The 14,262-nt window shown below is 37.9% G+C and overlaps 1 protein-coding gene across 1 annotated transcript; it reads right to left on the reverse strand.

Annotated features, from left to right (window-relative positions):
• Window positions 1-208: 208 nt before the first annotated feature.
• LOC106077637 (uncharacterized) lies at window positions 209-13,573 on the reverse strand. Its single transcript, XM_056035248.1, has 8 exons — window positions 13,358-13,573; window positions 9,590-9,713; window positions 8,131-9,097; window positions 5,345-5,571; window positions 3,817-4,417; window positions 2,151-2,355; window positions 1,435-1,708; window positions 209-330 (listed from the first exon to the last, which is right to left on the reverse strand). The coding sequence occupies exons 2-8, from the start codon at window positions 9,705-9,707 to the stop codon at window positions 221-223; spliced, it is 2,502 nt and encodes an 833-aa protein (XP_055891223.1). The 5' UTR covers window positions 9,708-9,713; window positions 13,358-13,573; the 3' UTR covers window positions 209-220.
• Between the last annotated feature and the right edge of the window lie 689 nt (window positions 13,574-14,262).

The raw sequence follows: 14,262 nt of genomic DNA on the forward strand, positions 1-14,262 counted from the left end.
ATATATATTTTTATCGTTTTTTTATGATACCTCAGCTTTTAAGCTTTTGACTTCAGGTGTCGATCTGTCTACGTTCATTATATATGTAATAAGTTTCAGACAAAAATATTTCATTACATTATTAAAAAAGTATAGACCAGGCAAATCTTATGTTCTTCTACTGTCAAGACAAAAGCGGTGTATAGATGTGTGAATAAATAAGATGAGATCACAGGTTTCTTTATATTATGGCGCATGCGCGGCTTTTCTGCGGACGAACTTGTGGTTGATCTTTGGTAAACTGGACTTCCGGTGTTGGCTGTTTAGTGGAAACTCTGGGCGCAGTTTTGTCTGTAAATAAAATGATATTGTTTTTTTATTGTCAATAATTACCAGTCTGGTCACCGTCTTCCTGTTTAGTTTAGCCCAATAGTTCTTCATTAACTTTATCTTATCTTATAATCTAGAGACGTTTCATCGATTTATAAATCAATTCGTGCATGTTAATTAGAGACTTAAACTCTGTTTAATAGTTGGTTGTCTTGGCTGATTCATGCAACCCATTTCATGCTATAATGGCGATACTGCATTTTTTTAAAATATCGAATAAGGGAAATGAATGACTTCTACATTATTGAGATATATAGTTGTAAGTGCGGAGTTCTTCCTCTTAGATAAGGCCTTGTGTTTTAAAAAAGGATTTTTTATATGTTGCTTGTTTAAATATTGGATTCTGTATTTTGTTTGTTCATATGACAAACATTGTCTCAACTGAATAATTTCAGGTTATTGTTTCAGAGTCTTAGTTCTTGCCTTGCATTCAATACGGGACTGAGTCACACCCGAGATAGAATAGACAAGTTACTTGATTTATTACAAAGCTTATATCAATCCACTCTGTGTCCGTCGGGCCAAAAGTTTGTATGTGTTATTTCCCCTACACCCATCTCGGATCACGCTGAAATTTTGCACAATTATTTCTTTTAAATGACAACACAAGAATGAATTTAAAAAAAAAAAAAAGTTAATTAACTATTGGTAATAAACTACTTGCTTTAGTATATCAAACAAGGCAAAGAAATAGTGCTTGACTGAAGTGGTGGTATAAGCTGAATTAGTCCTCTTTAGTCCTCAGATGCTTATTACAAATTTAATTACATGATTTATCCAAACTTATTGATACACTTTTTTAAAAAGTATTTTTTTTTCTGTATTTTTGCTTGTAACCTACATAGCGAGGATTCTCGTTCATTATGATTCGTGGCATTAATGACATTAATGACTTTAGTGACATTAGTGACATTAGTGACATTAGTGACATTAATGACATTAGTGACATTAATGACATTAGTGACATTAATGACATTAGTGACATTAATGAAGATCACTTTCAATATAAAAGGAAGTAGGGGGCCGAACTATTCCATCCAATGAGAGAGAAGCATGGAAACAAACCTGGAGCCTCTTGAGGCTTCCTAAGGGAGTTCACATCACTCTGTATCTCTTGCAGTTCCCTGCTCAGCTCTCTCAGGTGCTTCTCGAGGTCTTTGGAGTCGATGACCAGCATCTCCGACTTCTCCTGAGGCGGCGGGGTGGGCTGGGCGGCCAGCTGGCGGTAGTAGGCTAGAGTGCTGTTCTCACCGTCTCCTGGTACGCTGGGTGGTGGAGAGTGAAGCAATATGACGGGGGTCGTCTTGCGTGGCGGCGGCGGCGTTGGCTTGAAGTTAAACTAAAAAGAAATACGAACAAGAAATATGTGACTATGATGTTGTGGTGGCAGTTAGATGTCTCAGTTTTTTTTATTATTATATTATATTATATTATATTATATTATATTATATTATATTATATTATATTGTATTGTGTCGTATCGTAACGTAACGTAATGTATCGTATCGTATCGTATCGTATTATATTATATTATATTATATTATATTATATTATATTATATTATATTATATTATATTATATTATATTATATTATATCGTATCGTATCATATCGTTTCGTATCGTATCGTATCATATCATATCATATCATATCATATCATATCATATCATATCATATCATATATTATATTATATTATATTATATTATATTATATTATATTATATTATATTACGTCATATATCTTTATGTCATCTCTGCTCTAAAATTTATTTATCTACATACCGAACCAGCGGTTGTTGACCTGCCGACCGCATCATCCATCATGCCCTGCCGTATAGCCCTCTCTGTTTCTTCCAGCCTGTCAGAGACATCCTGGTAGTCGTGGGTCTTAAGGGCGCCAACAAACGCTGGGTACGCCTTATTTCCACGCCTCTGAAGTGTCTTGACCAGCAACCTTGTCACTGCCCTGTCTCCTTGACCCTCAGTTCTATATTAGAGATTCATTGTGGTTGTTTTTTTTTAATGTTTTAATTACGGTTTTGTTTCGTATTCACAGGAAGGAACAAATAAAAATAAAGTCAAACAATAAGAGAAAGTAAGAGAATAGAAAAAGAAAGTGTGTAAGACAAAAAGTGAATGGCAGAAAGTGAGAAGAACGCGTGAAAGAGGGACAGAAAGTGAGATAAAAGTGAGACAGGGAGAGAGAAAGGGAAAGAGAGAGTGTGTGTGTGTTTAGGAGAAAGACCAAAGGGAAAAAATTGTGAGTCTGTGTATTACCAATAAGAGAAATAAGGTAAAAGAGAGAGAGAGAGGGAATAGTTCCTAACGGTGGGAGTAAGGTAAGAGAGTTAGGGTAAGATAGAAAGATACTGCAATGAGAGAAGGAGAGAGAAAAAAAGGAGAGAAAGAGGGAGGTAAAAAGAAAAAGAGAGAGAAAAAAAGGAGAGAGAGAGAAAAAGAGGAAGAGAAGGAGGAAGCGAAAGAAGTAGGGAAAGAGGAAGAGAGAGAGAAATAGGGAGAAAGGAAGAGAAAACAAAGCAGTAATGAAAAAAAGGAAGGAATAAAAGAAAGAGAGGACATTAAAGAGAAAGAGGGAGATTAAGAAAGAAAGAGAACATAAAGAAGCAGACAGAGAATACAGTAAATACGTACAAGAAACAGAGAGGTAGGGGGAGAGAATGGGTTATCAAAGATTTTCAAACATGGCGGAAAAACTAGAAATACTAAGTTTGTTTTTTTTTGGGTGTATCCGGTGTAGAAAATAAGCTATGTTTTGAAAAAGCGTTCAATATATGCCAATTTCGGCTTTTTAAACACTGCAGAATCAATATTTTAAGCTCTTTTGTTTGTAATGTTTCTTAAGTTGGCAAGTGTGAAGTTGAAATCGAGCGTCATTGGCATCTTTTATTATATCATGCAAATAACCAAAAGCTTAAAATTTGTGATATGTTTATTAAGTTGGCAAGTGTGAGGTTGAAATTGAGCGTCATTGGCATCTTCTGTTATATCATGCAAATAACCAAAAGCTTAAAATATGTGATTACATTTTTCCTCAATATACTTATCAGTACTGATCATCCGTTATAGTATCGTCACAGAGCAAATCTTTTTTAAATATTTAAGCGTACGTTATTAAAAAGTAAGTTGAGTCCCCTTTCAGACCTTGCGATCTATAGGGCAGATGATTTAATGGTCATCTGCTTCTATGGCCCATGGTTAACGAGAGTGTCATGTGGCCAGCACAACGACCAACCGCCTTTTCTTTTTCCCTAACTAATGTCAGTAACCCATGAGAGCTGGGTGGGTTTAGAGGCGTCTGAAAGATACAGAAATTTAAAAGCCCAGTCATCACCAGTATTCAAACCCAAGACTTCCGGTTCTGTGTCTCTAATTTCATTAAGTTAACTTTGAACTGATTGACAGACTAATTAACTTAAACATCACGTACCTGGAGAATTGAGTAAAGTCCATATGGGTCAACACATCATCATCATACAAGGTTTTGATCACCCCATACGGCTGGACATTATCCTCGATGTAAGGGAGCTCCTGCTCCAGGGTCTCCTTATGCGCCGCCTCCATGGGGAACACCCTCCACCGGACCGGCTCCATGCTGATCAGGTCCGACTCGGAATAGTTCAAGTATGGTATCAGCCCATCCTCTTCGTCAGAGCCAGTCTTCTTGGAGGTCTTCGTGTCTCTGGTGTTGGAGAACAGGCGGAGCAGCGTGTTGTCCAGCTTGGAGGCCGAAATCAACAGGTCATCGTCCACGATGTCGCTGTGGTTGTAAGAGATGGACAGCGTGCGTGACTTGGTCAAGCGAGAACGGTTGAACCGGTTTGTGGCCTTCTCTACGCGAGAAGTCACTCTCTTTGGAGCAGCGGTTCTATGGTCCTTGGAACTCGAATTTCTGATATATTTATTTTCGTCTGATTCTTTGGAGGCGGAATCCCATCTTGGGGTCGATCCTTTCCTGACCCCTAGCTCCTTCTCTCGAGCTCTTCGTGATAAAGGTGTACGTTTTGGTGGTAGGTCTCCGACTGCACTCTCTAAAGATTGAATTTAAACAGTGTTCAATGTCAGGTCATAACCAATTTTGTTGATACCATATAGGCTACATAATCAACAGAAACGCTTCTTCTCTACATGATTCTGTAAAGGTTGATAAATGGTAGAGAAATAATGGAGTGATGGTAGAGAAATGATGGAGTGATGGTAGAGAAATGATGGAGTGATGGTAGAGAAATGATTGAGTGATGGTAGAAAAATGAGAGAGTGATGGTAGAGAAATGATGAAATTATAGTAGAGAAATGATAGTATGTACATCCCTATGTAAAGGTTCAGTATGTACATCCCTATGTAAAAGTTTAGTATGTACATCTCTATGTAAAAGTACATCCCTATGTAAAATTTTAGTATGTACATCTCTATGTAAAAGTTTAGTATGTACATCCCTATGTAAAAGTTAAGTATGTACATCCCTATGTAAAAGTTTAGTATGTACATCCCTATGTAAAAGTTTAGTATGTACATCTCTATGTAAAAGTACATCCCTATGTAAAAGTACATCCCTATGTAAAAGTACATCCCTATGTAAAAGTACATCCCTATGTAAAAGTACAACCCTATGTAAAAGATGTAAAAGTACATCCCTATGTAAAAGTACATCTCTATGTAAAAGTACATCCCTATGTAAAAGTACATCCCTATGTAAAAGTACATCCCTATGTAAAAGTACATCCCTATGTAAAAGTACATCCCTATGTAAAAGTACATCCCTATGTAAAAGTACAACCCTATGTAAAAGATGTAAAAGTACATCCCTATGTAAAAGTTCAGTATGTACATCCCTATGTAAAATTTTAGTATGAACAACTCTATGTAAAATTCAGCATGTACATCTCTATGTAAAAGTACATTCCTATGTAAAAGTACACACCTATGTAAAAGTTCAGTAACAAAACATCAAACTCACCAGTATCGCTTTCATTAGTTCGTTTCATCTGTTCTTTCAATACGGCTGATGGTGCCCTTGGGGGACTTAATCCGCGAATGGGGTGCGAAGCTGGGCGGCTGGAGCTGATCGGTCTCGCTGGGGGAGCCTTATTTTTGAAGACTGGGCTAGGCGTCTCTCTGTCCTCAGAACCCGGACCGGACGATGATGAAAGTACGTCCTCATCTGTTCCATTATCTCTGTTGTGGCTAAATATATAATGATAACAATATATAATCATAACAATATATAATCATAACAGTATATAATATATAATCATAACATTATATAATCATAGAAATAAATAATCATAGCAAGATATAATCATAGCAGTATATAGTCATAAAAATATATAATTATAGCAATATATAATCATAACAATATATAATCATAACAATATATAATCATAACAATTTAAAATCATAACAATATATAATCATAACAATATATAATCATAACAATATATAATCATAACAATATATAATCATAACAATATATAATCTACGAAATATCATTAAATCATCGAATTTTAAGACTTTGTTTCACGAATGACAAAATAATTCAATTAGTGAAGAAATTACACATTAAACATTATGATATGTAATGACAATAAGTCTCAATGTTTGTTATACTGCGGCTTTCATTAGAACTAAATCGGTTGATTAAGAATTTCTAAATGTGCAATTTGCTTATAGTTTAAAATTACCGTTCGTCCTCTTATGACTTTTTTTAAACTGACCCTTTCCTCCCGTGATAGGGAATTTCAGACAGTGTCATTTATATGTAATGACTGCACATTAGGAAAAAGATAACCATCTTTAAACAATGTCAACTGATTCGGTTTTATAGTATTTTGGGACCAAAATCGTATTCACGTTTAAAGGGAAATAATCCATAATAAACGATACCGTTTGTTCACGATTTGTATTACTTCCCTTTGTATTAGTCATGCAAAAAAAAAAAAATGTTTTAGAATCAATACATATGAGGACTTAAATTTCAATAATGTTTGAAAAGTATTTATTATCTCATTTCATCTTTCCCTTGTGGGTGCTGTCACAGTTTGCGTAACCAAATCGCTCCACTTTTCTCAGTCTGCACCTGCTCCTAGCAGAATATTAAGAGAGAGACCGGTCCATTCTTTGATGTTACGCAGCCAAGTATTAAGTGTACATACAATCTGACATTATTGTATTCCAAGCCAGAAGATAACTGAAAAGGCATTCCAATTGAAACGTAGTCGTGCTGGAGAGTTTATGTTCAGTTTATAACTCAGAGAGAGGGAGATATTAAGCTCTCTGTAAGTTTCTATTACCTATCAAATCCTACCATCATCATTCATCATCAAACTCCATTTGAGTGAGGGCTTGAGAGGCTGAAATCCTCTCCTGCAAAAAGCCCTGGACAGAAACCCTGCTGTTTTGCGTAGTGCATACATGTCACTATACAGGACGTAGAGTTAATCCTTCAAATCCCACTACAGCGTCCAATTCTCTTCGTAGTCTAAGGTCTAATCATTGAATCAATTCATCATTATCATTTTTCCTTTGCGTTCCCTCATGGGACATAGGGCCTTAGTAAAAACACGCCACTCTCCACGGTCTCTTGCTAGTTTTTTAATGGCTTCCCAGCTCTTTCCTGTCTTCTCGGCTCCATCTAGGACACTGCGTCGCCATGTTCTTTTTTGGTCTTCCTCTACGTCTTGTGCCCTGGGGGTTCCATTCTAAGGCCTGTCTAGCTCTGTTGTTGATATATTTTCTAAAGGTGTGACCAATCCATCTCCACTGTCTCTCTAAGATCTGCACCTCTATATTTCTTTGCCCACCCACCTCCCATAGTTTGGTGTTTTCTATTTTGCCATACCAGTGTATTTTAAAGATATTTCTCAGACATCTGTTTGTGAAGGTCTGACTTTTTTTTTTTGTTACTTCAGTTGTTCTCCATGTTTCAATTATTTGAAACTAAAATGTCGCACATTGAAGTCCGGTTGAGTCAAGACCCATCCTTAATGGAGGCCTGAACACTGACTGACGTCGCAACCTGTGGGCAGTTTAGACCAATAGCTCATTGCCAAGTCACAGGTCACGTCACAGGTGGTGACGGAAAATGTGTTCTACAAGTAGGCCAATTCTTTCAATACGGCTGATGGTGCCCTTGTAAAGTCTGTTAAAGATTTTTATTTAAAATAAATACGTGGGCCGGTCGCCGCGGTTAATGGGTGCCTTTTATAAGAGAAAGATATCCAAAAAGTGAAAGAGGAGCTGGATAGGTCACACCCTACGAAAACCAGCTACCAATGTTGCAAGGCAGGACTTGATTGGAATCCAAGAGGAAAGTGGGCAGGTCCAAGCAAACCTGAAAGAAGTCAGTCATCAGTGTAACTGAGGGTACTGGAATGACATGGGAGCAGATGAAGAAAGCTACTCAGAACTGAGTTCGGTGGAGAGGTGTGGTTGCGACCCTCTGCTCCACTGAAAGTTGACAGGATTAAGTCAAGTAAGTCAATTTATTTAAGAGACCATTTTGAAATTTTTTAAACCGTATAACGGAACTTACTGCAATTTCAACCGGTCCCATAGACGTCGGCCAAACGACACATTTGGCAGCCGGACCATCGGGAATTTGACCAATAATTTTACAGCCAAACCGCCCTGGTGTAAGTGTGTATGTGTGTGTGCATGTGTAAGAGAGAGAGAAAGAGAGTAATTCATTATACATTTCTACTTTTAACTCAAAAACAAGAAATATAGACCCATTTGACTTCTTACCTTGTACTTTTCATATAGGAATAAGGTCCAAACGTGGAAGAGTCCAGTTTATGTTGACTGGTAAGTGGACGCTTCGATTTTGATTGTGTAAAGCTTTTACTGTCATCCTGAAAATCTTTCGCTGTCTCAGACTTCTCTTTGTTCTGATGGTCTGCGCCACTGCCTCTTTGTTTTTCCTCATCTCTTTGTTTAACAGTGTCCTCCTCGTGGTCTGGTGTTGGACCGCGATCTTTGGGCTTATCTTTGGAGTGACCTGAACTATATCCATCCTCCTGTTTCTCAGCTTCGGTCTGAGTTTTGTTTGTATTGTCTATGGGCTTGTGTTTGGTTTTTTCTAGTTTGTATTTATCGTCCATTGTCCTATATTTCGCGTACGCTGGAGTGTAAACATCTTCGCTTGGTTTCTGCTCTGTTACAATGATGTCCTCTTCTGGCTTATGTTTCTCATATTTAGTGTTATGATCTGGCTTATATGTTGCTGTGTGTTCCGTTGGCCAATGGTCATCGTTTCTCCGCAGCTTTGATTTGTCTGAGCCAGAACTAGATGCCTTATCATCGAATGTATTCTCTTGCTTGTGTTCTACTTTAAACGTATGATCCCTTCTTACACCAGGCGAGAGTTTCTCTTCGTCACTTTTACTTTTATCGTGTGTGTTTTTTGAGTGTTCGTTAGTTTCCGGATTGGATTCGGGTTTGTATTTTGAGTGTTCGTTAGTTTCCGGACTGGATTCGGATGTGTATTTTGATTGTTCTTTCGTTTCAGGAATGGACTTGGGTTTGTATTTGGAGTGTTCGTTAGTTTCCGGGCTGGATTCGGGCGTGTATTTTGAGTATTTGTTAGTTTCCGGAGTTCCGTTGCGTACGTAGATTTCTGGCACTGACAACCGTGGAGTCCTGGAAGGTGAGGCCGATCTCCTGATGGGGTGGTCGATATCGTGTGTTGTGTCACGAACCCAGACACCAGTATCTGAATAATAATAAGATAACATTTCTCAATTATCTTACTTATTTCTAATTGTATAACTAACATGCGGAGTGTAGAGACGCACTTTAGGTGACTGCTAGTGAACGCCAAATCATGACGACATTATGATTCGACTTTATACTTTTGGTATTCTAGGATTACAATGTAGTAAAATCTGTCTCTAATGTCACTATAATAATGGTGACTTTATATGTGAAGTTTTTAATGTTAATAAATCTTATTTATATAAGTATACAAAGACATGTACTTGATATCACTAAAGTATTCGAATTTATTTTTTACAGACGTATGTTTTGAGTGATATTTTGAAGGAAAGACCGGTAAAGAAGGTAGATCTAGATCAAGTTTAAATAAAACGTAAAGTTTGGTTGTAAGGGGAAAAAAATTGATGATAGATCGGGATCGAATTCGAAATACCCGGTGAATCCTACGTGCTAACGGTAATAAATTATAGACTAAGATGAAACAAATTACCGGGTCTGATTCCATCCGTTGAAATGCGATGTTCTACATCTTTACCACTGAGACGTCTTTTATACTGGTCGAAAACATCCCTAGTCACCGGGCGACGTCTGCTGGTTCTATCCGCCATTTTGAACTGAAATTGAAATAATGCGAAAAAGTATATGATATAATCTTTAAAAATAAAGTACGAATTAAAATTTTGGAACAGAAGATCAAAGCTTGATCATAGAAGTAGATATATAGATGCATTTGTACAAATGCTCCTTCTTCACTAGTTCTATTGGAGCATGGAATGGGTTACCATTCAGGAAAACCAGTGACTTGGCAGAATTTAAGTCATTGGTTAATATACATGACTAGATGCATGACGCGTAGGACGTAATCATCTTTTTTGAATTAACGTATGTATTAGTTACGATAAGATAAGATAAGATATGGTCTTTGTGCTTATTGTTGAACACAAAGTTATAAAACATATACAACATAGTTGCAAAAACTAGAATGTAGGCCTATTTGACATAATCCTTTCTTAACGATAGTCTCGGCTTCCAAACCAGCTCGCAGTCCCCCTGAGTCCCCCCTGCTGTCTTGCTGGAGGTTTGGGCTGAATGAATGACAATATCTTTGATTCCGGATGAGTGCAGTGTTTCGCGTGGTCACGCAAAACCCAGTTCCGACCTGCATATTTAATAAATAAAGCAAAGTTCCCCCCCCCCCTCAGACCTTGCGATCTATAGGGCAGATGATGTCAACTAAATGTAAAGGTCTTCTGTTTCTGTGGCCCACGGTTGACTGGTGAAATGTGTCCAGCACAGTGACCAACCGCCTTTACTTTCCCCTAACTAATGTTAGGTACCCCACAATTATTGGTTATTAAGTATTTTATCTGATAACGAAAAAGGAAAGTAACTTCAACAAACATTCTTGAGTGATATAGTAGTAATTGTTGGGCTCTTTCCCTAACATAAGCTTTATATATATATATATGGTCTTTCATCTCACTTATTCAAAGCCCTAACTCCAAAAACTGGAGAGGACACTCCAGCTTCACGGGAGTGTCTCTCCAAAATAGGGCTCCACAGCCACATGAGGAAGTGTGCGAGATGAACCACAGTCGTTCTACGACTGAAGGAGCCCAATGATGATATATATATATACATACATACATACAGGGCTTTTTTTTGTGACGGTACGCACCGGTACGGCGTACCGTCACCTTTTTTGAAAAAAAAAATTACTATTCTCGTATTTTAACGTATATTATTAATTTTTAGTTTTTAAAAGTTAGGCAATCAATTACTGAGTACCGGCACCTAATCACTGAGTACCGGCAGCAATTATTTTTTTTTTACAAACAAGGCACTGTATAGAATCTATAGATATATTAGTGAAGTAAAGAAAAAAAAAAGTAAAATTCCACTTTCAGACCTTGTGATCTATAGCACAGATGATGTAAAGTCTGTTTCTGTGGCCTACGGTTAACGAGGGTGTCATGTGGCCAGCACAACGACTACTTTTACCCAACTAATGTCATGTACCCATTAGAGCTGGGTGGACTCAGGGGCGTATGTCTTAGCCAGGACTCGAGACCGGGACGCGTCAGTTCGAAGACAAGCGATTTACAGCTTCGCCAGCGTGCCTCCTTTTAAATTATAGACTAGCGAATTTTGGTGTGGAGAGTATACTAATTACTTAAACGAGGTACTCAAATATACAGGACCGATGACTAAACAGTTAAGAAGCAATCATATACATGAATCCTATCTTACAAACAAAAAGAATTTTAAAAAAATAGTCTACTAAAATATTCTAAAAGACACAAAAGATAAATGCACATTTCTTATTTCATATGCTAGGACTAATTCGTACAAGTGCTCCCTTATTCTACTTCCATTAGAGCATGGAATCAGCCAGGGCAACCAATGACTTAGTAGAGTGAAAGTTTAAGCACGACCAGTGCCGGCCTTAGGTAACTGGATGCCCTAGGCGAATTGAATTATGTGGCCTCTAACAACAATTTAAAATAAAGAAAAAAAAATCATGCCATTTATTACAAATATATCTGTATTTATATCGAAATCAGTCAGTGAATTAGCAGAGTTTAAGTTTAATTAGCACGACCAGGGCCGGCCATAGGTAATTGGAGGCCCTAAGTAACGAAAAATAAAATCACACAATTTATTACAAACATATATCTTTATCGAAATCAATCAATATGTTTTCGGCATGTTATTTCTTTATTACTGAAGATGACCTTAAGCCTAGATCTTTCCAATCGATGCCGATATGCTGACTCTCCACTGCATAGCTCAAACCTGCATCTTCCTTGACCGTGTTCATGACTTTCCCCTCAAAGTAGCCGATTCGTTGACCACGTCTTCCAAAGCCATTCACTTTTCGATTGCCTTTTGATGCATCAGACTCAAAATAACGTCTTGACATTTTTACCAAAAGGTCTTCCAACATTGGTAGACTAACAGGTCAATCTAAACCTTTTGTTAATAAACTTTGAGTCATGGTTAAAACTTAAAGATAGTCTATCAGACAGGGAGCAATAGAGCTTTGCTATGTTTGAGATTTTAGCCAAGTTTCGCTGTTTTTTCTCTATAATTTTTTTAGTTCCAAGCGAGGCCCCAACAAATTCTAGGCCCTAGGCGGCTGCTTAGTTTGCCTATGCCTAAGGCCGGCCTTGGCATGACTAAATTAACTCACGCAGACGCGTACATACATATATTAGACATAAATGAATAGCAGCACCAGGGACCAAGTTTTTAAGAGAGAATTAAAATGCTACGAAAATGAGGGACTGCGCCGACCCGATCCAGTGACTCTGGAAACGACACCACCGCCTAGCACTAACGCACTAAACGAACTTAACCTCTAGACCATCGGAATGTCCAAAAAAACCCACTCTTCTGGTCCAGAGTCATTTCGCCCGTATGCAAGTTACCACCCCAGTGGTCAAAGGTCACATGCCCTAGCTAGCACCTCACCCACCTCGCAGCATCCGTTCACTAACAACTTCAATAGAGCCGACACAGACAGCCGTTAGGCATGTATTAGACAAACGATGGCTCTATCTAATTCTCATAATGACAAGTGGACAATATAAACATATTACATATAGAAGCTTCAGTGGGCCTGAGCAATTAAGCTGTCAACGTAAACATAGAGTTGAAGCTAGGTGCTGAAACAAATGTGATACATACATATATTAAACATAAATGAATAACAGCACCAGGGACCAAGTTTTTAAGAGAGAAAGTAGGTGAATTAAAATGCTACGCATACGCGTAGGACGTAATCATCTTCCCTCTTGAATGAATAGCTTTAATTTATAAGATAAGATACTCATAAATTCTGAAGTAAATGTATCAGTATTTAGAAAAATTGTTTATTCAGTTGTTTGTTTACAAATTGATTGCACTGATAACTACTGAAAGTTAATTGTTATATTGTGTTGTTTATGGTAAACATGTGCTTAATTATAAGGTCTACACAGAGATGTTGATCAACAAGTAAACAGTGGTTAAGTGCTTCACAGTTACATCCATAAGGATTGATACTTATATTCCTAATATGGCTGCCTGGTCGTGCGGTTTGCGCGCTGGACTGTCGTTCGGATTTATCGACGGTCGAGGGTTCAAACCCTGCCCGCTCCCATACCCCGTCGTCCTGCGGGAGGTTTGGACTAGCAAGTAAACTATCTTCATTAATCTTCAACTCTGAAGGAACATCCAAAACATGTAAAACATTTTAATAGTACTAAATACTTACATATAAAAGTACTCTCTAATTACAGTCACTGTACTGTGTATCCACTTTCACTAAGTACTTCGTGCGGTCGCCATTTTTTTGTGTACGGGTGTGTTCTGATTGGTGCCAATCACCCAGACAGGGTTTGTCAAACTTTCGCCAACACACATACACATGCAGTGAACTATGTCAATATACCAACTACCATAAACATCCAAGACAATCTCATAGAGACGCGAGCCGGTAAGTGTGTGTGTGTGTGTTTCTGGTCCTTTTTTTTTATTCCCTTAAAATATTATTATTTTCAAGGGGACACTACTATTGATAGTGCACTTTCTTTGCTTATCGTTCTTGATTTGTGTATTTACCTCTCAACACCCCCTTCCCTTTTTTTTCACCCTCTTTAAAATTTTAAAATACTTACCCCTCCCGTACCATATATATTTCATTCTACCCCTCCCGTACCATATTTCATTCTGCGTGGAGTCTTTCGACTGGAGTACGTCAAAAAGTGGTCATAAAGGCTTTTTTGTGCTAACTCTAAGACCTTGTCAATGTGAGGAAATGGAGACATGGTTTTGATTTGAAGAGGGTCGTGTGCTTTTAGTACAGGCATTAACAGGCCAATCAATACACGGACAATAAATGCGGTCTCGACTGCTTCTTTTTTTTTACCATAGGCGTATATAGACAAAACTATAAGAGTGATAGAAAGAGTGGAAAATCAAGAAAAAATAAAATACAAAGAGGGAGGAAACTTACAGAGAGAGAGAGAGAGAGAGAGAGAGTGAGACAGAGAGTGAGGGAGGGAGAGAGAGAGTGAGAGAGAGAGTGAGTAAAAGAGAGAGAGCGTGAGAGAGAGAGTGAGAGAGAGACAGAGAGTGAGAGAGAGAGAGTAAAAGAGAGAGAGCGTGAGAGAGAGAGAG

Source organism: Biomphalaria glabrata, chromosome 7 (assembly GCF_947242115.1).
Source record: "Biomphalaria glabrata chromosome 7, xgBioGlab47.1, whole genome shotgun sequence".
NCBI classification, from domain to species: Eukaryota; Metazoa; Mollusca; class Gastropoda; family Planorbidae; genus Biomphalaria; species Biomphalaria glabrata.